Source organism: Camponotus vicinus, unplaced genomic scaffold, assembly GCF_025532165.1.
Source record: "Camponotus vicinus isolate PSW18456_S1 unplaced genomic scaffold, iyCamVici1.0 SCAF_4, whole genome shotgun sequence".
NCBI classification, from domain to species: domain Eukaryota; kingdom Metazoa; phylum Arthropoda; class Insecta; order Hymenoptera; family Formicidae; genus Camponotus; species Camponotus vicinus.
The window spans coordinates 6,669,130-6,694,951 of NW_028141976.1; the positions used below are offsets into that span (position 1 = coordinate 6,669,130).

The 25,822-nt window shown below is 35.0% G+C and overlaps 1 protein-coding gene across 25 annotated transcripts in view; it reads right to left on the reverse strand.

Moving 5' to 3' along the window:
* The window catches only part of Foxp (forkhead box transcription factor P), a 285,273-nt gene that overhangs the window by 18,157 nt on the left and 241,294 nt on the right, over positions 1-25,822 (reverse strand). For 17 of the 25 annotated variants that reach the window (XR_014438721.1, XM_083098183.1, XM_083098181.1 and 14 more), the window contains 6 exons: positions 8,056-8,628; positions 6,591-6,653; positions 4,544-4,793; positions 2,795-2,902; positions 2,497-2,671; positions 811-997 (listed from right to left, as the gene is read on the reverse strand). Coding sequence is in view for 24 of the 25 variants with exons in the window: in XM_083098183.1 (XP_082954309.1) it covers positions 811-997; positions 2,497-2,671; positions 2,795-2,902; positions 4,544-4,793; positions 6,591-6,653; positions 8,056-8,628 (1,356 nt within the window). In the remaining variant the exon portion in view is untranslated. The remainder of the gene's footprint in view (positions 1-810; positions 998-2,496; positions 2,672-2,794; positions 2,903-4,543; positions 4,794-6,590; positions 6,654-8,055; positions 8,629-25,822) is intronic. The other 8 variants (XM_083098175.1, XM_083098171.1, XM_083098182.1 and 5 more) reach the window with 3 other exon arrangements.

Consider the following 25,822-nt stretch of genomic DNA (forward strand, 5'->3'; position numbering starts at 1 on the left):
AATTAAGGCGATATAAAATCACCGCGGCTCCGATGAATTATTAATGCAAACTTTATGTATAAATTAGCACTCGACTCGGCGGCGCGTTAAAACTGAAACTCGCGTTGTTGTTAGCGGGCCGCGAGGAGATCGTAAAATCTTTCAACGAGCTGGTCTGTCGTGAAAATTCGGCTTTACGATCTTGTAGTGGTGCCACAGCCGGGAAAGTTTACGCGTCGCAGTCGGATCGTTTTTCCGGATTCGGCTTTCGATACTCATTTTAAACTTATCCTTAAGTGTATTATAATTACGGCTTAAAATGGATATTTTGTATTGTTTTAAATATCATAATAATTGTTTTTTTAATTCGAGGTAAAACAAATAACGAAATTATTATAGTTCTCAATGACAATTAATTTGTTCTTAAAAATTTTGTGTAAGTTTATAAAAATATATAACAACAATATTTACAAATTATTACGCACAATATATGACAATATTTTTATATTTTTTGTTAGCAATATTTGAAAAATAAAATCGCATCAATTTTGAGATTTCATAAGTCGAAGACTTATTACTGAATTTCTCTCTCTCTCTCTCTCTCTTTTTCTTTCTTTCTTTTTAAAGAAAAATCTATTATATTTCAATTTCAAATATATTTTTAAAAATTTATTGTAGAAGAAATTAGGGTTATAATTATCATTATATATTTATTCATTGTGTTATAATAAATAGTTATAAATGGGAAAACGTATTACATATATATATATATATATATGTATAAATTACGAATATAAAATTATAATATAATATAATATAAAGAAAACATACCGATGATTCAGATGATTTTGGAGGTTCCGGAGAAGCCATCTGCTTCGCCATATGCAGATGATGCATCATAGCACCTAATCGGTCTCGTTCTTTTTGCAATTGAATTTCTAGCTGTGATACTACTTGCATCTGGACCCTGGCTTGTGCTGTCGATCGGTCATCCAACGTGTGTTCTGTATTTAAGTGTCTGCAATATTTCATCATCAATTATAGCTTAGTATTCAATAGTTGCATTTTTAATTGATGCAATTATAAATATCAAAATATTAGATATGAACTAAATATTTGATAACACAAGAGAGCAAAGCATAAAAAATGCTTATAATATTTTAAAATCGTAATCCTCTATCAACCTTTCTGTTAAATTGGATTAAATGATAAAAGGGACACGATCGCGATGTGAAACCATGTATAAAATTGAATTAAAATAAATAAATTAAATTAAGTATCGTTACATTTATATTTCATATAAATTTTACTTTAAGATATATTATATTTTAACGTAATTTATTTCTCTTATTTCGTGTTACGTCTAGTGAAAATTTGTATATTAATTTGAAAGCTATAATCTTAATACGATTTAATTTTGGATTTAATATTTTATTGAGAATTTTATGATATTTTTGTTTATCGCGGCTTATGTTTATGACAAGGAGAAAATCACGCCGGAAAAGCAATGAAGATATAGCCGCACAATTATCTTGCAAGAGCTGCGAACAAATTCTTTCATCAGAAAGCCACGAAAAATCCCGGACACGTAACGCTCCATCCTCCAACAACGGGGACCCGTTCCCTCACCGCCCCAGGAGACGGCAGGACAGAAAATTAAGCTTCGCCGCGTCGTAGAGACAGGGATGGGGGTACCAACACCGCCAACAAGATTCCGTATTTAAGAATTTCCGTAATCCTTCTTCGTCGACGAAACGGACGGCTGTATCGACGAGGGTGAGGGGAATGGTGAGGAGTGGGTTGGTCGGTTAAGAACGAAGATGCGGGAAGGTCGAGGGAGCTTGAACGGACGAACTGGCGGCTGGGAGGAGGAGGAGGGGAGGGGGCAGAAAGGGATTAGACTGAGGGGCATAACGATGCGGTCGAATGTCGTGAATATTAATGAGACAAAGGTAATTAGCGTTTTTTTTTTTAAGTAACGGCTTGTTTGAGGGAGTTTGCACCGACGAACTACGTGATTACGAAAGATCCCCCGGCGGGCTGGAGCTACGGATGGAGCTTGCGGTTGCGATTCGAGGCCGATGGGCAAAAGCGTCTGATGTCAATGAGATACGCTGACACGAGCGATTTTTCTACACTTTCTTTGTCCCATCCTTCCCAATTTAATTGCTGACTTTATTCCTCCCGTTTTTCAGTCCTTTATATTCGAAGCATTGAGCTTCTTCCACGCATTTACTTATTTGCTTGGAAACAATTTGCCTCGCTAAGATTTATTAAATTATGCACGACAAAGATTTTAACTTGATTTAATACAAATGATAGATATTTCCGTTTCATTCATTTAAATAAATTACGATAAATTTCTTCATGGTATTAATGAGAAATATTAATATTGCGCTGAGATAAAGATTTGCAGCAAGGTAGTTGGACCAAAAATCGAATTTGCATCAGAGCAAAATAATCGAACGACGAATACGATTAAAACAGATTATGAAAAAATTAGTTTGCAGAACTCACTTAAGGAATGCTTGATAGTCTTCACAAATTACTTCACAGCCTGGCCACTTGCAAACCCCATGGCCATAGAGGGGGTGAACTTTATCGTTGCAGGAGGCGTCCAGCGGCTTCTCATCCATTGGCGTTGTGCCATTTACCTCGGATCGCCGGCTTGAAGCTATCGAATTCAGAATGCCTGCGATAGTTCGGCAAACGAACGTCGCATTCGCAAAAGTAAAACATATAAGCAAGGAGAAATTGGAGTAAAAAAACGAGCGAGATCGAGACCAATTGAGAAGCGTGAGACTATTGTTTTTACCATTCAATCCGGAATTGGACTTCGGCACGCTGGAATTCTGGTGGGATTCCGGGGTATCCGACGGCTCTGATTTCCATGATGATAAATTATCACTTGGCGGCAAACCTGCTTGAAATTTCAGAAAAAACTATTTGAGAAACTGATTAAACGAAAAGATTAGTCAATATTTTTTTACTCTAATTTACGTGGAGATACTTTTATTACCAAATTTTTACAATCAGTTTTATAAGAGAAAGAAAATTTAATTTCTCTTAAAAATATATAATATCTCCTCTCATACAGATTATGATTTAAAGAACGCTGCATTAGATATTTAAATGAGTATAAAAATAATATTTATGGCATAATGTTTGGCGCGTATCTCGAAGCAATCACGTGTGAAGCAAACATGCGAACGAGAGACGAAGCTACGCGCCAGACGAGGAGGCATACAAGGAATATAAGAATACGGACATGCGAGATGGAGCGGTGAGACTGAAGAAATAGATAGTTATATTTGACAAATGAAGAAAACAGAAACGAATCAAAACGATTAAATGGAATAAAAGTTAAGGATGATGGGCAAGTTTGTTTCACACGTGAATTATCGAATTTGAAGTAATCATCATATCACACTGCTATTTCAAACGGTCCTTCCTACATTTTACTTATATACAATATATATATATATATATATATATATATATATATTTATACACGTGTTAGAAAGAAAAATATCGCCGGGACGAGTACCGACGTAATCGAAACACTTGTACGTGGAAAGCTTTGCCCAGGGTGAAGTGGAAAGCAAGAAAGGAAGACAGTGAATGTGGAAGCAGAAGAGAGGAAATGAGAGACATCAAGATCGAAAAAGGGAGAAAAAGATAAAGAAATGCGTAGGCTCAAAAGGTTTTGACAGAATAGTGGATCGTTTTTTAATTTAAACCAAGGAGATGCCTCCAACATCAGAGCTTACCTTCGAATTCGTCTTTTTTGCACACGTGCTGCCGATCACACGTGACTCCCACGGTAGCGTGTTATACGTCGCTGCAAATACATGCGTGTGTTTTGTTGTGACATGTGACCGATCGTGATGTTTATGTAAATTCTCCTATATTTGTATGATGTATAATATGTGTTAGAATATAAAAGCGTGGCAATGATACGCGAGCAAAAAATATGCGTTTGTATAATCCCTTCATCGTGAATATGAGCATGTGTCAATGGAAGCATCATCTTCCTTATGATTGTGAAATACATTGACGCTGAGCAAGTGCAAGACATTAAAACAATTATCAATAAGTATTATTTCTAAGAAAGTTGTTCCTGTTTTTGTAATGTGCAAATATCTTTCCTTAATCGGAAAATAAGAAAAAATCAACTAGCTTTTTAGAGCTTATAATTTTTTATATAATATGTAATAACATAAAATTTTATTAAGATGGAATTTCATATAAAATAAAATTTATTGTAATTATTTCATTTTAGTTCTAAATATTTCATATTTTTGTTTTATAGTTTTGTTCAGCTACTGATCAAGATGTAATGAAAATAATAATAATATAAATAATAATATGATTATCAATATTACAAAAATTCTATTATTATTTCTGAAAAGTGTGTGTTAATGATTTTTTAATACATTATATTTTTATCATAATTGTCTCATATGCTTGCAATATTTTCTATTAATATTAACGTTTAAATCTATTTGGCTACTAAATATCAGGAAATCTTTAATCAAGCATTTTGATTTCAATGTATAAATACCTGAAGAAGGATTGTGACCTTGAAGGCTTAGTCCTTGTTGCAATAGATATTGCCTTTGTGTTATCTGCAGTTGCTGTATCAGCTGCTGCTGCTGGATCGCTAGTTGTTGGAGAGGTGCCGATGCCTTCTTCTTGTCTGCCGTTTGCAATAAATGCGTCTGTTGAAATAAATTCAGCTGCAACTGTTCCTGCAGTTGCTGCATCGCTTGTTCCAATTGTTTTTTATTGAGTTCCGCAAGTTGATGCTGATGCTGAAATAAAAAAGAGATAAACAGATTTCGCTTTGTTCAAATATGTATATCATATATAGTGTCAATTCAATATAAAGTCATGATTATATTGTTGTCAAATTGTTATTATAAAAAGCAAACGATTTAATACGTATATTCCATTAAGAAAATCTAAAGAAAAACTCGATTATTTTTATTTTTCAAATATTATATTAATTACAAGCAAGTCTCATATAATTTTTCCACAAAATATCTCTCAAAGGTTAAAAGATTAAAACAATTAATTATGAATCAAACGGTATCGGCGGTTTATTATTAAACGTCAGGGAAGTGAACATTTCACTCCTGCCAAATTAGTTGGCCAGAATAAAAAGGAAAGGAAAAAAGGGCGAAGACGGCACTTGCGTCTTGGAGTGATGAATAAATCACGGGCGCAGATAATTCGCGGCGCAAGAAGATAGAGGGCAGTTGATGGGCACCTCGAAGACAAACAACGAGACACAACGGCTGATGGCAATGCTTAATTGCTTACCTCATCCTCTAGAGTAACCTCCGCTGCCTATTTCATTTCTCGATCTTTCGTACCCCTCGAGGATATTTTAAAACAAACTTCGAAGTACACGCCTTCTTTATCATATTACTATAAATTGCACGATTAATGACTGCAAATACGTTTTCCCTGATAAACATCTTCGTGTTCATGTTAAGCGACATATGATTTTTATATATTTCATATTTGTATTTCATGCATTTTTTTCCATAATTAAAAATTCTGATGATAATAAAAAGATCTCCAAGCAAATTTTTATTTTGTAAACTCTCTATAATTTAAATTTTTATTTACTATTATTAATTAAATTGTATACAAACATATGATTCTTATATATTTCATATTTGTTTAGTATTTCATGCACTATTTTTCATAATTAAAAATTCTGATGATAATAAAAAGATCTCCAAGCAAATTTTAATTTTGTAAACTCTCTATAATTTAAATTTTTGTTTACTATTACTAATTAAATTGTATACAAACATTAATGTCATGACTTTATTAATCCATCTTTCGAAAATGATTGAGCAAAATATAATACACATGTCCAACTCAACGTCTCACACATTTTCTCCTTCGAAGAACAGTTTCTGCTACAATAAACTACATAGTGCGATATGAAAAATATTTGTTGTCGCGTGTGTAGATATTTTTGAAAAAGAATATCAGAGTGCTTATTGGATCGTAGGCGCCAGGATAACACTGCGGCTAGATAGCAAAAGTGGTTCGTGCGACGTGTATTGTTATTGTAACGATATAGAAGGGACTACCTGTTTACACAGACCGAGTATCAACCCTCTCGCTACAGCATCGAAGTTCCCGGCAATTCTATCGGCCACGAATTGCGCGTACACCGAAATTCAAAACCTCTTTTAAGATTTGCTTTCTCACAAAAGTGCCTTATGTTTCCATTTTGTTTATTTTTCAAGAATCAATAATTTAATTTGTCAAAATGTGTCACTTATAAGCATATTAGTTGCGCTACAAAACACATTTTGTTTGCCAATTGTATATAATGTAAATATATAAACTTGTACAAAAATAAAAAAATCTTTGCTAAAAATTTGTTTGTCTGTCAAATAAATATACAAAGGATAAAATGAAAAAGATAAGTTAACCAAAACATTTTAATAACTTATATCGCGTATTATTAATTCTTTTGATGATTATAGTGCTTCATAAAGTAATATAAAGTCTCTTTCCCTTTGATTATAAATCTTACATATTATTAAAACAAGAGAAATTTACTTTAGACAAATTTTACTTACGTTTTTTAAAGAAGAGAAATAGCCGAAACGTTCTTGGTTAGATGCATGATCGGAAGATGAATCCTGCAATTGAACGATATTTAAATAAAATAATAGAAATATAAAGATGGGAGATGTAAGAATTGAACGCAGATTTTGTAAATTGCAAAATTATATTAATTATAAAAACTGATTTAATATTAATTGTAACATTGAATCATTCTCTGATTTTAAAAATAAATTGATCTATTATGTATCTAATCTGACAATATTTAACAGCAGCATTTTATAATTTAAAAAAAACATCATAATATGTGTTATAATACAGGGTGTTTCATTTTAATCCGACCAGTCGAATATCTCGAAAACCAAGCCCGGGAGAGAAAAATATTTCAGACAAAAGTTGTTTGGTTTCGAGGGGGCCATAAGATGGTGACAATGATTTGACCTTGAACAGTCATTTGAAGGTCACATAAAAGTCACCTTAAATTTCTTAAATGGAATACCCTATATATTTTTGCACATTCTTGTAGCTGACATCGAGAGCTTTCCAAAACACTATAATTAAGTACCTTTTCGTTAAGTACTTTTTGAGTTATGAGGCTTGAAATAATTTCTTAATTCTACATAAACCGTAAAATATCTAGTAAAATATTCATTTTTCGATTATCTTACCTTAATACTTTTACGTACAAAATAATAAGAGGAATCAATTGGTGTAAAGAAAACACATAGTTGTTTTGAAGAAAAAATATGTAATTTGCAATTAACAATTCCATATTTTTTCTTAAAAACAACTATGTGTTTTCTTTATACCAATTGATTCCTCTCATTATTTTGTACGTAAAAGTATTAAGGTAAGATAATCGAAAAATGAATATTTTACTAGATATTTTACGGTTTATGTAGAATTAAGAAATTATTTCAAGCCTCATAACTCAAAAAGTACTTAACGAAAAGGTACTTAATTATAGTGTTTTGAAAAGCTCTCGATGTCAGCTACAAGAATGTGCAAAAATATATAGGGTATTCCATTTAAGAAATTTAAGGTGACCTTTATATGACCTTCAAATGACTGTTCAAGGTCAAATCATTGTCACCATCTTATGGCCCCCTCGCAACCAAACAACTTTTGTCTGAAATATTTTTCTCTCCCGGGCTTGGTTTTCGAGATATTCGACTGGTCGGATTAAAATGAAACACCCTGTATAATAAAATTAAAAATTTGTTTATAAAAAATATGTGGAAAAATATGTTTAAAAATATTTTCGTTAAATTGAATAAGATATTTACTTTAATCTATTATCTTATATGGAAAATTTCACTTGAACTTAGAAAAATAATAAATAAAAATACATGATCACAATGTGCATATATCTCATTAAATGTTCATAATATAAATACTTATAAAATACTTATAAAATACTTATAAATACTTATAAAATAAGTGTGTATGACATTGAAGGAATTAATAAAAAAGATTCACCTGATGATGCTGCTGTTGTTGTTGCATGTACAACGTGTGCTGCTGCATGAAGGACTGCAATTGCGTAGGGCTGAGTATGTGTTGTTGCAGCAGCTGTTGCATTTGATGGAGACCGCTCGCCGAGCTGAGCATCATCTGCGAGGGAGTCTGCGACGGCGGTGCCCCTGGCGGGCCACCGGGTGGCGGGCCCTGGGAAGGATTCGACGGCGAACTTCTCTGTGGGGCTTGCGGGCTCTGATGCGGACTAGGTTGGGGCCCTGGCGCCCCCGAGCTGGGCTGTTGCGACTGCTGCGTGATAATTGGCTGCTTTTGCTGGGTCATGGGTGCTGCTGTCACTACGTGTCCGGCGGGACTGAGCTTCCCATTGCTTTGGTACTCGATACTAAGATCCTGTTGCTGCTGTTCAGCAGCCCCGTTGCCGCCGCCGGTCTCCGCAATGTTACCCCTGCCGGAGTCACGATTGCGAGTCGTAGACAGGCGATCCCTGTCGCGGCAATCGCGGTCCCGCGACGAGAAGACGCTGTCGCGCGATTGTTGTTGCTGCTGTTTCAGGGCTGCAAACAGCGAAGTAGCCTGAAATACGAAAATAGAGATCGAGAACTCGATCAAAGGCTGTTGCCTCGTGGAGAAATTACGCTTTATCGTAAAACATCAAGGCAAGGAGTTACATTTTGAATCATCCAGATTCGAATCGATATTTACGCAGCGACAAATTTTGAGATAAGGAATGAGAGTTAAATGAGAAAGATAGCGCAACGCAGAACAGCGGGGGAGCTAAGAGCAGCTCCAGGCGGAATATTCATGATATAAATGCCACGTAATGTACATGCGTTAAACTTCTACCGTATTTTGAACAATATTGATCTTATCTAATGGTATTCGAGCGGGCCAGCTCTCGGCTCCGTCATCATTGGCTGGCTCGAAGGAAAACTTGCTGTTGTCTGAATGACGTCGGTTCGAGTCTCCTCAGCTGTTTACACAGCGAGATTTGTTTTATTAAGTTCTATCATCAAGCAGATTGTCGAGTGTAAAGGCGGAACCGAGCACTCAGCTTCTCTTCCGCTCGCTTCTTGCTGCGAGGGTACGAACGAGGGTCGAAACTTTTGAGCGCATTCTAGATGTCTCGATATGTAAGTTCTTCATTATTATTATATTATTATGTACTGGAATGGTATTAGAGACACGATGTTCTCAAGAAAGCTTATTGCCTTTAATTATTCTAAAATCATAGAAGTAACATAATGTTACAAATTTACGCTTCCAAAAGATTTGCGCAATAATAAATTTGATGAATTTTGATGATGAATTTTATAATATATAAATAATAGCTCTGCGTGTGTTATAATGACATCATCAAGAAAAATTTTCAAATTATTTACATTTTCTAAATATAAAATTCTTAAATAATAATTTTATAGTAAATTTTTTTTTTGTAACATCTTCCAATATAATTTTAAGGATTTAAATTATATAAGAAAAATCAAATCTTTGTATAATAAAACATGATTATTATAAAACAATTATTCTTATAAAAAAAAGATTTTCATAAATTAAATCACAAAATTAAATTTCGATTATTATTGCACGTGTATTTAAAGTTTATTAATTAATAAGATAAATCACATATATATACACATTGTATTTTATAAAATAACGAATTAAATAACATCTATCAATTTATTTTTATTAATGTGAATATTTTAAAATAGATGAAAATGTGTGCAAAGTAATGAGACCAGCACGCTAAAAAACTGTGATGGAACTGATGAGTAAACTATTTATTATATATTTATGTTGCTCTAATCAATTACTTGTTTTTATAAACATTTACTTTAAACATATATTATATCACGTACAATAGCAAGTAAAATAATGTGCAAGACACGTTTAGTTAAAAATATTTCCAATTCGAGTGCCCGTTGGCCTCGCACTTCGTGCCTTCGTCGGAGAACCGAATTGCATAACAAACAATCGTCACGCAACAAAGTAATTACCACAAACACACGTGTCTCGGGACGCATTGCTTGTGCAAATATTTATCAACCCAAGGATCCAACAGAACAGCAAAACACCTCGTCGAAGACAAGCGCGTATGAATTTTCCGATGTATTTATCCTGCGAAAATATTTCCTCGCTTTTTTGCGTCTTTACATAGTAAAACTTTTGTCGTATCTCTGACATCACTAAAATATCAAAAGTGCCGACTCCGTCAATTATATTCTTATTAGTAGAAACATTTATAAAACGGTGTGTATGCTCATTATAAATGTGTTTATAATATGACACAGGATTCATGTTCATAATTACGTATCATTCTAAAAAAAAATTCTACAAAATTCCTGTTAATGCACGGTAAATAATTTTATGCGTACATAATTATTTTATTTAATTCTTGCGACTGGCATCTGCAAAAATTAAATAAAAATCAATTTGCATAAAAATTATTTATTTATTATTTGCGTATTATGGCACATAAATGACGTCATTTTGCGCTGTTCAGTTGTGCTGACTAGCCGTTCTTGTGCAATTCAGTCAACCGAGAGGCTCTGTCTTTCCGAATCAAATATCCCCATCGGCCGCGAAAGACGAAGATAAATTTAAAATACGTTTGCCTTTGTGCGAAACGATTGTCTCGCGAACGAGAGGCCGTGTGTCTCTTGCAAATCCAGCATGCCGAGTCCTATGCTAATCTTATTTGTGTACGATTACGTATGTTTATAACATGCAAAGAAATTCCGTGGCGCACGTTATCAGTGTTTAGTCAGGAGCGCCAACGCGTGGCGTTTTCGGAGCGAAGTCTGTGAGACAGAGGAAAGAAAGAAAAGGGAAATAGGACGGTAAAGTCAGGAGACGAAGGAAAACAGAAGAAAAGGCACGTCATTTTGCAGAATTTTGCTCGTGTGTCTGAAGCCCTTTTTGAATTCTTGTTTTTTTCCGTTACTGTAATCATGAACACCTCCGCGGTTCACATCAACATTTTTCTATTTATAGACTGCTCGATTTATAATTCACACAATTATAGAGTCAAATTTTAAATATATACATATAGAATATATATATTTTCATTATTATCGATAAAGAAGAAAGAACTTTGTATAACATAACAAAGAGTATAGAATTATATTTTTTAATTTTAATTGTATTGATGTATAAATAATAAGAATCAATATGAATAAAGATATCAATATGAATTGTCTGAAAAAATAACATTATTTTCTAATTACAGATATAATATAATATTATAATGATATAATATTGAATAAATTTTGTTTCCATGTATGAAGCAAATCAATCAGACCTCTTTTCTATTCTCGTTCTGTCCTTGTTTATCAGCAGTTCAAGAGATAAAATAAAGCTCTTATGTAAATTATCTCAAACAGATCTCTATTACTAATGAGTAAAACCATATATATTCGCTCAGATTGCGAACAATGTCGTTTGCCCATGAAATTAGCGAAACGCGACGATCGGCAGAATTGTTTAATTTACTTCGGCTCAGCCTTCATCCTCGCAGCCGTCCTTTAATTCATTAATGCCGACTTAGCGTCTCTCTCTCTTAATGAAAGAAGGGAAAATATTCTTAAAGCGAAGCCGCGAATATCGTGAAAGGGGTTATATACTCGTTATTCGTCGCGAAAATATAAAAGTTCTTAGGGGAAAGGGGAGGAAACAAGAGAAAAACGATGAAGCTCGACGTGTGTACACGGGGACCAAAGGAAAAAGATATAAGAGTACGGAAGAATGAAAGTATAAGGACCAACGCTGAAGGGCCATCGACTACAGATAAGAGGGACTCCTAAGACTCTTTTAAGAAAAGGTTAAATAAAGGTCGGAGGCTGCGCTTGTTGTTGGCTGTTCAGATTCCTTCGACCCCTACCCTCCCGTCCTTTCACCCTCGCGGGTACCTCGCGTAACGCCACTTATTTGAATCCTGGAGGCTTCTTCGAGTTCAACCCCCTCGCGCGCGCGGTCTCTCATATCTTTTATATATTAGAATTTTCACCACCGTTTCTCCCCCCGCGAAGCTCCGCTCTGTTTACTGTTTGGATTTATTCCATCTTTCCCCCTCTTCCAGCAGCAACTTCCCATACCAAAACTCCCATGGCTGTATATGAGTTCCTTATGTACACCCTCGTCGTGATACTTTCGGTTCTACTCGTTGCCGAACTTTCTATTACGCCTCGTCTTCCGCTTCATCTGCTGGAACGAGGGCAGCCGAAATATTTAGACAACTATGACTCACCAATTTTCTATTGAGTATCTAATATACCAATATTTTTGTAAATATGTACATTTATAATTTAAGTATTTTTACTCTTAGACAATATATATATTTATTTTTATCTTTAACAATTCTTTAAGATATATAAAAAACAAAATTAATATTTCTGTACAATAAAGCGAAATTTTTTTTGTCTAGTTGCAAATAACATATTTTTTAGTTTATAATTATCTACTTAATCACAGTAATTATTGCAACAATCTAGTATAAAGTACATTCAATATCTAACGAGCTTGTAAAAACATACATTTATCATACATTTTATGAAAAGCAAAAAATACAAACGTTTAATGATACGATTTAATAACGTACAATCAACGCCGATCGTTTTATAACTGCTGGGTAGGAAGGGAGGATATCAATATCAGCCGATAGGCGGAAATGAATACAAAACGGGTATCGAAATTTCTGTTGTGTAGGCGATTGTTCGATATCCTGGCGAGTGGCGAGTGTCGGTCGTGTTCCAAACCGATGGGATATCGTTAGATTTTAAACTCGTTACAAGCACGCTATCAGGAGTGTTTATTCAGCGCGCTTTTCTGCATGTCGACGATACACGGGCTAAACTACGTGCGTTGAGCCTCGTCCAACACGTTTCGTGTGTGCACGCTTGCTCGCGTTACAGATGCTTTTGCATGAGAAAAAAGCCGACGTTTAAATCGACACTGGTGCCGACGATCCGTTTGCACAATGAATTCAGATTTGGCTTTTTATATATGCATATTGTGCATCAAATATCTGCCTATTTCGTAATCCCCTTCACCGTTTTAACGTAGCTGTTTTATTCAAGGCATTCAATAGATCTTAACAATCTTTCGTTCTAAGATTTAATTTATTTCAAAATTTTGAAGGATTGCATGTCCAATAATTTATTAATTTATTTCTTTATAAACCTTATACAAAATAATAATAATAAATAATAAAATTATAATAAAATTAATAAAAAAATTAAGAATAAAATTATTTTCTCGTAAAAATATGACGGATGAGAAATATAAAAAATAATAATTCTCAGATTAAATTAATTTAATGTATGTATGTATGGAAATAATTATATGATATTTATATAAAAATAATATCTAAAAATATTCTTAATATATGAACAAAACAAGATAAATTATCACAATTATCATATACGATGATTTCAAGAATTTTACTTGATACCGCAAGTATTCTTTCAAGATACAAAAAAGGATAATGGAATTAAAAACCGGAAGACCGCGTTTTCAACTGGATTAACACCTGGTCCCCTTATCCGCTTTATCTCTTCTGGCGGAATACTCTTCTGAGTTTCAGTCGTAGGAGCAAAAAGGGAACAGTAGCGAAGGGCAAAACAAGGGTTGGCGAGGTGTCCCTGTCTCTCGTTTCGTATTCACGCGGTCGCGAGCCAATCAGAAGCGCGTCTCTTTACACCCGCCTCCTGTTGACGTTTGTCATAATATTTTAATATTAAATCGCGTTACGGGCAGCCATGCGCTCGCATAATCAGACGTTACTCACTGGCCCGAGTGTGTGTAAGAGTCTTACGGACGTACGTGAGAGGGAAAGTGAAAGAAGGGAGGATGAGAAAGCAGACGCGACACGAGTATTCGACGCCCCCATCGTTTCGCGAGAAATGTAGAATACAAATTACCCCGCAGATTCCGACCGACTGTCGCTATCGTCGCCAACTGTTCGAAGAGAGCGAGAATTTAGGGATAATAAATAAAATTCAGGATAGAAAGTATTTGCTTCAAATAACTTACATGTTAAAGGTGCAAACAATTTTTCAAATTTTAATACTTAATATATTTCTTATATATTAAACAAATATAGTTTTGCTATATTTTTATTTTTTTAAAGATATGGTTTATATTTTTGTTAAGAATTGTTATATATAGTTTCTAGAACGACGAACATTGATTGGAAAATGAAAGTTGTGCAATTAAAGGTGCTTTCCCAGGAAAAAAGTCTCCAACTTTGCGCTTTCCGTTCGCTGCAAAACGTCTATCTCGGAGGAAATAATCGCGAGAGGCGAATCGAGTTGAGTTAGAAATGCCACTTACGCCCTTTCGGCCAGCGAAAGGACATCCGCCGGTGACTTGACGTGGCTTCTGAAAAGGACGTGCAATATTGAGAGGAATTAACGATTCCGCGGGCGTCCGTTTTGGTCGACGGTCCGACTAACGTTTCACGTGCCCGGCTGCGGAAAAGAGAAAAGAGGCAGGAATTGCCTGGGCGGAGGTGGAGGGTGCAGACAGGTTTCCTGGGACGATTGACCAGCCATGGCGGATATTTGGAGAATGGCTAGGACCAAGCGGACGGAATGTCTCTGGTCTCAATTGTTAACGGGCTGTGTACATTATAGATGGCCCCGTGATTGGTTCGTCAGCCTCTCAAAAACTCGGACTCATCGCCGTCGACCTCCTCCGCCTTCCCTCCCGGCTCTTTTCCCCCGAACCCTCGATGCCCGGAGTCCCGGAGTTACCTGGTCGCCGCCACTCGTTTCGAAGGTTTATTTTAGTGCAACGACGCGACCAAACGGATCACGATGACGACCCCCGGACGAACTTTTATCGGAGTTGATTCTTTCGGTTGACAATGTAGAAACGCCCTTCCATCGGTATCAATTAGTACGATTCGCTAACCTTTATTCCACGGCTCCGTCGTTCTCTTGCAGAGTTTGTCGATCGTCTGATGGGTGATGTCTCGAACGTGTCGATGGTTACAAAAATTCTCAATTGAATTATCGTCATCGTTAGCGATCGTTGAATTGCATATGTCGAAATGTTTGACGATAAGTATGTCCATAACAAATATTTTTATTTATCTATAGATTATTTATCTGTAGTATAAATAATAAGAAAATTCATTTCCTAAATATTTATAATATATGTAATCTCTAACCGTATTTGAAGAAGAATTCTTTAGACAAAGATAACTTTAAATAAATAATTAAGAAACAATTTAATCAATTTATAATCTGCGTTCTTTATTTTCGAGTAATTGATAGAGCAAATAATCATCGCGTTCGTTATCTGTCGAAAAATATTTACACGAGTATTAAATATATTTACATTGGCCTTGACGTATTTTGTAAATGATGAAAGCTTTGTGAAAAAGTGGCCTCTCGAAATAATGTGACGAACGTGGCGCAAGAGAAGAAACAAAGATCGCCGGCATTATGCAAGATAAACGATACCCGCGGTATGTTCTCCCGTAGGTATCCGTTGTCTGTGTATACAGGAATTAACGCATAGAGGTGTGGGATTGTCGCAGCTGGATAGGCGAGATACAGAAGGTCGAGGACTGGCCAGAGAGACGGAGTCGAGGAGACGGAGGGAACGAGAGAAAGTGTGCGTGCACCCGCGAAAGCGTAGGGCCGACGTTCGGAGGGCGAAGGGTGAGAACGAGAACGGATGAACAGAGAAACCGGAACAGAGGGTGCATCGGAGAGAGTAATTTCGACATTCTGCGGGTTTGCTTACATCCATCGGTTCAGCGATTTTCGCGTACGCATCGCGAAATGTGCGACGTCGTACGTGTCGCCGCAGCGACAATCTCCAATTTCTTCTCCCATTTCTACAGACAGGATATGTGTTTCCGGTCGAATACGCTGGTAGGCAACCAAGAGAATTGTATAAATATACAGCGTCTTTCACATCGTGCAAGTCGCATTTTATTCGCTTCTTTTTTAATTGTTCGTATAAATTATTCTAAATAAATAGATAGAATAAATTTCTAAATAATTTAAATTGTTCTAATAAGTTATTCTATAACAAAAACCTACTTTCTGAGATTTCAACAGAATTTATGAAATAATTTGAAGGTAAATATCTCTGTAATTTTTTAAAATACAAATGTTAATTACGGAAAACCGTTTTATATTCAATTGTTTGTAAAAGATTACAATTTAAAAAAATATTTTGGTCAGTTTTATGAAATCGTACACGTAAATTTTTAATCAAAATCATTAAATTTGATATAATCATCAATGTTATAATATCATATCACACTACGAAAACATAAAAATTCATGACAATAATTAGAAAATAAAAAATTTAATTCCTCGACTAAAACAAAAATAAAAATTAAACAGCGAAAAGTAAAATAGAAAAATAGGAATTGATTTCCAACTGCAAAGTGAATTATTTATACAAACACAAAACAATTTATTGTATTATTAAAACAATGTTTTCCTATTTCAGAAAACCGGGAGCCAAATCCTTAGGCAATGGCCAGGTAATCTCTTCGCGCCGGAGGAGGCTGTGTTTTACTTTCGTTCCGGTTAATAATTCAGTATCAATTAGTAGCCGTTTGAATTATGAAGAGACCTTTCTTCGCTTCTGACTTTCCGGCTGGCGGATCTCGTGGCTTCCTTGCCAAAGGAATGAAGCAAAAAAAAAAAACACGCGATACCTGAGCTTGGATCTCGCGCGGTATATTACGCCCGTTTAGATTAAATTAAGTCAATTGTCGCAATAACTACGCCAGAGCACATTCAAAGCGCACTTTTACATGATTAAGAGAGAATTATTTAAAACTAACTTCTAAGCGTGTCAAACTTTTAACCGCCAATATTTTCCAAGTTATTTTCCTCAGAGATGTTCTAACTAAGGAACGGAAATTGTTGAATATAACAAGTTACATAAATTCTAATAAAAGCTACAATAAAATATCAGTCTGTATGCGAGAAGAATACAGATATATCCTCGTAAAGTCTGTAATAACACGAATGTATTAAATACTCTTTTACTTTGATTTTCCGAAAAAGATAGCTCAAACATTGCTATGAAGGAACAACAGTTTTCAGACTCCCGTTGTAGTTGTGCAAACACCGTTAGACTTCCCCGTTACATCGAACGCGTTATTGTAATATCGAGCAGCGGCAAACACGACTTCTATTAATTCCATTTTCGCAAAGAAACAGTAGATTAACGAAGGATAGATACGGGGAGGGGGAAGAGAGGAAGAGAAGAGGCGCACACAGAGGAAGAATGAAGAGGCTACTGAAAGAACATGGTGGACCAAGAGAGGCCGCTAGAAGCCCTCGCTGATGCAGTGGAGGAAAGGAAAGGCTGACGAAGGCAAAACCGCCCCTGAAAAGTCTCAGGGGTGGAAAAGACTGAAACGATGGTTACCGCCAAGTGGATGTAATTTTTCCGTTGTTTGATTTTCATTAACGACTTGTGGCCAACACGGACTGGCAACAACGTGGCTCGAAGGCAGGGGTGATCCAAGAAACGGAAAATTATGCTCCACCAAACAGATGTATCCTTTATTTCATTTTCTTCGGCGAACGCATAGTCAGATTTATTCCCTCCGCCAGAGGCGACTGTGGCGATAATGGCAAAAGTCAGCGGAAGAAACAAAACATTTCGTGTTTTATCATGCGGCATTATCGTTCATCTACGAAATATCTGAAATAAAGTCGATGAGGAAGCTACGGAATGAATCTATTCAATATTGGAAACAAAGCAATGTAATGAAACGAGAAAATCAATTTAACAATCCTTAATTCGAATAATCTTTTTAAATATAATGTAATCGAAAGCTTCAGTATATTAGAATGATTGATAGATAAAAAGATAAATAGATTTAATTTTAATTGAGAATTATCGATTTTATTATTCTTTTATGTAATGTATCGCATAAAATGGTAACACGCTGAGGATTTTTAATGTAAATCATTCAAATAATATATTTAAAGCTAAGAAAAATTAGTAAGATATAAAAAAAACTTTATAATATAAAATGATTAATGCATGTGTAAATTTAGGCATTAAAAATAATAGCTTAAAAATAATTAAATATTAATAATGCTAATAACTTATAGCAAATCTTGCACATCCATTATTAAGATTAATGCAAAGAAATACATATATACTTAAAAACATAAAAATAATATTAGTTGTATTTTTTTATGGAAAATAAACTTGCGCAATTTTGAGTACGTTTTTTGTATGCATTCAACAAGCAGGAAATGTTCGACATAAGTAAATATTCTCTTAGAAACAGGAAGAATCCACTGTTTTTCGAAAGAGCAACTCTCGCGCGATTTTTAGAAAAAGGCGGACGCGACGCGTTGAAAAAAACGGCGCAGAGTGAATAATGGAAAGTGGCGAATTTCTTTTCTGATAGTCGCAGAGCAGACGAGCTCCATTAAAGGTCCCTAAATCCCCGACGCATCCTGCCCCCTACGCGATTTACTCATCCCTGCGCCCCCTTCCCCCCCTCCTCCCGCGGTCCCCACCGCGTACATAGACAGATCATGACCCAGCATACGGGTATTCGCTTTTGTTCGTAGACGCATATTTATTCGCAGTCCATTTTGGTTTGTTTGCACAAACGAGAGAGTCCGTCAAGCCGACGACGGATCTCCGACCGTCGTCGCCTCGTCGCCCCACTTTTTCAGCATTTCCCTGTTGCATTCCTACGCGTTTCCGTTTTTAGGGATGGAAAACGCAAGAGAGGCTTTCGACCTCTCGTCCTTGACGTTGTTTAATCGCTTTATCGAGTTGTTCCTTTCAATTTCATTTTTTATGACAATGTTTGATACAGTTTCACTTAATCGAAGATGCGATATTAATTTTTTAACTTTCATTTCTTTAACTCTAAAAATACACTGTACGTTGAATAATAATTATGTTAATATATTTTATACATTATATTTATGTAAACTAGGTTTTGTGACAAGTATTGTTTAAATTATATGTTAGTGAGAATAAAAAAATAATTTCTAATTTCTCTCTCTCTCTCTCTCTCTCTCTCTTAATAATTTAGATTGCGAAAAATGCTGAGTATGTGAGTAATTAATTACAATTAACAATATTCAATTAACAAAATTTTATTCGTATAAAATGTCTTGTAAAATATCTGTTCTTCTGGAGGAGAATGACTCAACTCAATTTTTAAACTTCTTAATCTTTCCTAGAGAAAACGACTCAATAATTCTTAATCTTCTTAATCTTTTCTAAAACAGAACTCAACAGTAAAATCAATGGTGACGTAAAAAAAGCGCGATTGAAAAAAACATGATGCGCAAGAAAAAACGGAGGGCATTTCGATTGTTATCAACTCAACGTTTTGAATTTTCAACCCGATGTGGCCGGAATATCGAAGGAGATTGCGGTTAAAAATTGTACGGTATTACTTAAGTCTCGTCTTGCCGAACTCGAGGAGAGTTCTTGATGATACAATTAAGTCAGGCAACAGCGGATTTTCTGACTCGGAAAATTATCCAATATTTTTCACGCGCTGCGCGAGGGTACGCCGCCGGCCGAGGGACGAGTAAAAAGGGTGAGAAAAATGCCAGGTTGTTCCAGACTCAGGAATTAGAAGCGAAAAGGGGTGCGAAAATATTGAGAGAAGTATAAGGCGCCTTTAGATACGACGGAAGGGTAGCTTTCTTCTAATAAGGTGGACCCGCCGAAATGTTTCTCGACGAAAATAAAGAGTACCCACGACACGTAGCTTAAACAACATTGATCTCTCTTGACATGGTCGCGATATAAAGGCGATAAGAAGATCTAAGTATTTACGTGAGTTACGTAAGTGCTTTGAAATGTGTCTTTTCCAACTATAATGTGCGAAGTTCTCTAGACAGTATATCGGATCTTTTATTATGCTGTTTGTAAAGTATCGTATCGCATGCAGGCACAGATACTTAGATCTACAACGTGGGATGTCATATATCGCGTGTCGGAAAATTATCCTATATTATTTTATAATGTTATCGATTTACAGTTCATGTACACGTGTGCATACTTCAGAGTAGATTTTATTTTAAGATATATATGTGTGTGTGTATATATGTATATAATCTAAAAATTTTATTCAACCTATTCAGTCTAGAAATTTTCCTCGAATTACAGATTAATTATTTGTATAATCATGCAAAGATTAAATATTACGTAATATATTCGATCTATGTCATTTCTAATAAATACATAATATATAAATTTGGGATACATATTTTGTCATCAATAAAACATACATTTCTAGCTAATATACGTATTTTGATTTAACGTCGCGAAATCAATTTATTATAACTGTGTTACTATTGATTTTCTAATGTATTTTAGATACTCTATACGTTACATATAATTTTTTTATCTTATATATATCTTGCAAATATACGCATCGAAAATTTCTTATTTCTCATAAATTGTTGCATAAGCAATATAAAAACTTAGTCCTTTAATATTGCGTTGTATAACTTTTAGATAAAGCAGAAATTGAATAGTGCGTTAGAGGGTTAAAACGATTACCGTGTTTAATATTCATTTCGTTCGCTGTCTTGAATATTAACGTCGATATAAAGAGGGTGTAAAAAATTCCAAAAAAGTGAGCGCGAAAAGATGTTATACATGAATAAAATAAACAAAAACATTTTTGTGGAAAAATATAATCTATTTAGTATTAAAGCAAAGATGTAAAAATTAATTTATTTTCGCGAAATGATGGTTTTCACGAAATCAAATTATTTAGAAATTTATGACAGATTCCCTTTTAGAAAATGAAATCATTGTAAATAGGTATTTCCAGAAAATATTTTTAGTTGAGATATTTGTCAAAAGTTTGGAAACATGTGTCCAAATAAGTCGACTTACAGCAATCTGCGAAAACGATTTTATTTTCAGTAATTTAAATACGTCTAAAATTTCTGTGGACATAATTAGTACATAATTGAAGATAATTTGAATCTCACGTGCATTTCAACTCCAGATATTCCGGTGTCATCGTAAATTTATCGAGAACCGATCTTCCATAGCGATTATTGGAGAGCCGGAACTTCCTCAAGGCGTATCCGAAGGATCTACCGAATTGACGTCTGACCAGCCAAGGCTAGTTAGATAGCGTATACTCGCGAGATCTCTAGAAATCACGCGAGTCACGACGACGCGTAAATCACGTTTCTCACGTCTCCTCGCCTCGTGCGCTCCTGTTTTTCGTCGCTAATTCACCGAGAATCGCATCGCCGCCAGCGAAAGCCGCATTTGTATTCAGTCGGCGTCATCGGCCGGATCCGAGGCGCGTTCTCGAGATCGCGGCAGATGAGGTGCTTTAAAAAAAAAAGAGAGGAAAGGAGTAAACGCGGCCGCGCGCCCGATGTCTCGTGACGGGGGCGGCGAGATGAATAAGAAGGAGAGGGAGACGGCGGTTGCAGGAACGCGCGATCTTGCGTATATTTCATATGCAGGGAGAGGCTGCTTTGCTTGGCCTCGGCAATATTATTACCATATTTTTCGCATAATGCGTTCGCGTGTACGCCTCCTATTTCACGCGACATCCCTCTTGCTACTCGCTGCCGCGACAAGGGGGTTGGCGGGGAGTATGATGCGTTTTAACGTTTTATCATTCATTGTTCGTCTCGTGCCTTTTTATACGCTAGATATGTATTTTACCGATGAAAAGTTTATATGCTACAGCAATGCCAGTATTGGAATCTGTCTTTCGACCTTGCACTTATATAAACGCGACGATAAAAATTAATTATATAACATTAATGTGATATAAGAAATATATTATTAAATAAAAAATATTAGATTTAATCGATTAAAATTTAGAACCTTTAGAAATATTAGGAACGATGATAAAAATTAAAAATTAATTACATAACATTAATGTGATACAAGAAATATATTATTAAATAAAAATATATCAGATTCAATCGATTAAAATTTAGAACTTTTAGAAATATTAGGAATAGTTTTCGAGGAATGAAAGTATTATATATATAGATATATATTGAATACATATCCGTTTATTACCAAATAATTAAAATTGTGAGAAAACAGAAACAATCATATTAATATTATCAAAACGAACATTCAAAATAAACATTAATATTATCAAGATTCTTCGAAAAGATTAATTTATTGATAAAGTTATTTTCAAGAGAAAGATTAAGATTCTTCTTCGGAGAATCAGAATTTAAAATATACGATCCTGACAAATTTTAATGCTTCTCTCCATGTATAATATATCCGTTCTATGACACGAAAAAAACGTGAAATAGCAGAGTCATTTTCCGAACATTTACCAAAGCACTTCGGGCAATACTTCACCCCCGAAAACGGAAGGGATAAAATTTTAGAGTCGCGAAGCCGCGAATGATGAGAATGACGCGTCGAATCGTAGCGCTTTTCAATATCATACTACGGTGGAGGTGAAGGAGCGTGGATAGAGGGTACAGAGATCCGAAACTACTCGCATCCCCTTTGTTCCATCAGGCACAGTCCGTGAAATCTATTCGTGTGTAGATTCCGGAAAATTATGGTCGATAAAGAAACAAATTTCAAATTCTATCGAAACGGCGCGTTATAAACATTATTCCGCTTGTAGCGGGATTCTCGCCATCAACCCTGTCATATTCTGTTTTCCCGAGCACCCTCAAACGTTTCGAGCCACGCCATCCCTTTAACTTGAATACGATTTTCGAGCGCTCCTACGTGTGCGATAAACAACGTATAGATATTGCAAATGCTTTCAAACGATCGCAATATCAACGAGATGATCGGCTAATAATTTATTAGAGTTTTCTCTGTATTTTCATTTTTCCTTAAAAATATTTTAAAAGCGTTACACAAGTGTTATATCGTATTATATTATAATACGGTAAATGTATAAAATACAAGAAAAATGACAATGGATTTCGGATAAATATTTAATTGTTCGATTACTTGAAAATTTTTAAGACAAACCGTAATTATTATCTCAAACTTTTGCTTGCATTCGCTTACCTACGTGTCCGCAAAAGTAGAAAATTTTGAAATGGTTTGGAAATTCTCGAGGATAAGCTCACCTGAAAACAGAAAGAGAAATCTCGTATTACATATCAATGCATTTAATTATACATTAGATTAATTTCTATATATTTAAATTCCCACAATTTATTATATTCTACAACTTAACTAAAACTTCCATATACAAAACTCGGTAAAAACGAATTAGAATATATTTTAACGTATGTAGTAATTATTATCTAAACTATTGGGAGATAAATGTTGATCTAAAGAATAGCGTTCGTTTACAAAAGTTAATGAAGGCTTGTGACAAGTAGAACTTCGTAAGAAATTTATTCGAAAGTCCACGTTGCGCAACAGTTTAGCTGTGTGTTTCGACTTATTTGTGCAAACAGGGCGCGTTCTATGTTTTCTCATACATATACAAATATACGTATGTTGAGTCATGTAAGGCTATTTTAGTATCGCAATTTCCAATAATCTTGCCTTATCTAAGTAAACTATTGTGTAATGCAAAAAGAAATGAGGAAAAAAAAGAGTGAGACAGTCATTAAATAAATAAAATTAAATTAAAAGCAAAATTAAATGGGTCAATAAAGTTAAAAAGGAATATCGTATCGCACAGGTATCACCATCAATATCCATATGAATACTCTTGATTATCTTGATTTTTAGTCTCTTCACATTTATGAATTCTACTCTCTTTACATGTCGTTAAACTACATTGATTTCTTTAAGTTCTAACATATACATATTTAAAAAATTAACTTAAAAAATTTATTTCATGCAAAGAGACAAAGATTTTAGAATAAATTGTATAGCATTCGGTAAGCATATTTTATAAGTATATATTTCATTTTAAAAAATTTACATAATATGTGTATATCAAAAATTATATTTTGAAAACAATATTTTTTAAAATGTTTTTCCAAAAATATATAATAACATATAAAATTTTATTTTAATACGTGCATGGGCGCAAAAAAAAATGTTATGTATAATTATTACGAGAAATGGAGAAATTGAACAAAAACTTTGAATCTCATAAATTTCAGAAGTTTGTACTTGAAGTAGGTGTACATGTTTCACTCGTTTACAATCGATATTTGACTTCACGACCGGATACTTTATCATCGAAACGGGGGTGAATTAGAGTGGACTTTGTTTTTAACGGGACAGAAAATGATGAAGACATGAATGGAGGTGCCCGAAAGACCGTTGGTCCCAACAGGGTGCTTAAGTAAAAATATTTAGGCCGTTATCGGATCGATCGCGTACGTGACTCAAACTACTTAGCGACTCTCTCGACGCTTTGTTTCGATGGATTGCGCACATTTACAAGCTTTTTACATTAAATCATCATAGATGATATATTAAATAGCTTGATAAGAATATATCTCATTCAGTAATTAATAAAAATTTACGTCAGATCTCTTTAGAAAAGTTTTCTTGAAATTGGCAAACAGTTTTTACCATCAATTTACAGAGATATACCCAACTTTAGGGACTGAATCAAAATTGAACATAAAACAATTTAATGAAACACCTCTCGGTTACTATCGAGATAAGATAAATGCTTCAGAAGTTGAGGCAATTGCAACAGAGGGGGAAGAGAGCGAGTGTATGGGAATTCTAATAACCCTGAGACGTCGCTCACAGATTCTGTAAGGGGGCAGTTTATATTCAGCCTACGGACGGTCAGCATGGGTGGAGATATATATTTTTCAATATAACACGCCGGGGACTCGAACCGCGCGGATCGTTCGACAGAGCAGGAGTCGACGTTATTTTTTATCTTTATTAGATTGCCGCGGGTACCCGTTAGTTGAGGTTCGACGTGCTACGGACGAATGTGCATGAATATCAAGTGCCGGGTAACACGTGGCGCATTTTATCGTCCTCCCGGCGACTTGAGTATATCTTTCAACCGTAACGGACCCCTTCCCTCCTTCGTCAACTCTTTTGATAACAAACCAAAAAGTGCGCAATTAGTTTAGTAGCTTGATGTATTAAAATTAAGAAATGTAGATATGTCTGCAATTTCTATAAACAATAATACTTTATAATAATTATTTTATAACGTAAAATTTAATTCGATTAAATTGCATTTCGAATCATATAATTTAATTTCAAATAAAGAATTTATATAATTTATATTTATGTCATAATTAATAATTTTTAATTTTATTATGACATATTTCTTTCATCAAGTTCGCCTAATTGTATATGTATATATTGATATTAATTGATATGATACATCGATATGGAAATTAAATAATTTTTCGCTTTTATGTTATTTTTAAACGAAGAAGCTACGATACATTTTGAAGAAGCGGATGGGCCCGCCGCACGTTTGAACGATAAGAAAGCATAGACGGATGTTTGTTTGGTGGGCCGTTAATGTCGCCATGTGTATTGTTTACAGAACATCCGCCTGCCTCCCCCGCCATCAGCGGTGCGGTTTGTCGATACTGAGAGAGTCGACGCGGCGGTGTCGTCCTTTGAAAAATACTCAAGGTAAACTCGTGTGTTGATTGTATGTTCAGCCTGTGAGAGGGCGAGCTCGTGTGTAAAGAGCGCCTCTCGGTGGAATTTCCAGGACGTTACATCGGCTTCTTCCAAAGTACTTTAGTTTCCGTGGGAATCATAATCCCAGTCGTGAACGACTCCGCGAGTTATCGGGGAATTTGCAAACATAAGGGTCGCTTGAAAATCTCGCCAATCGGAATCTCGTCGGCATTGAGTAGCTTGAAAGCTG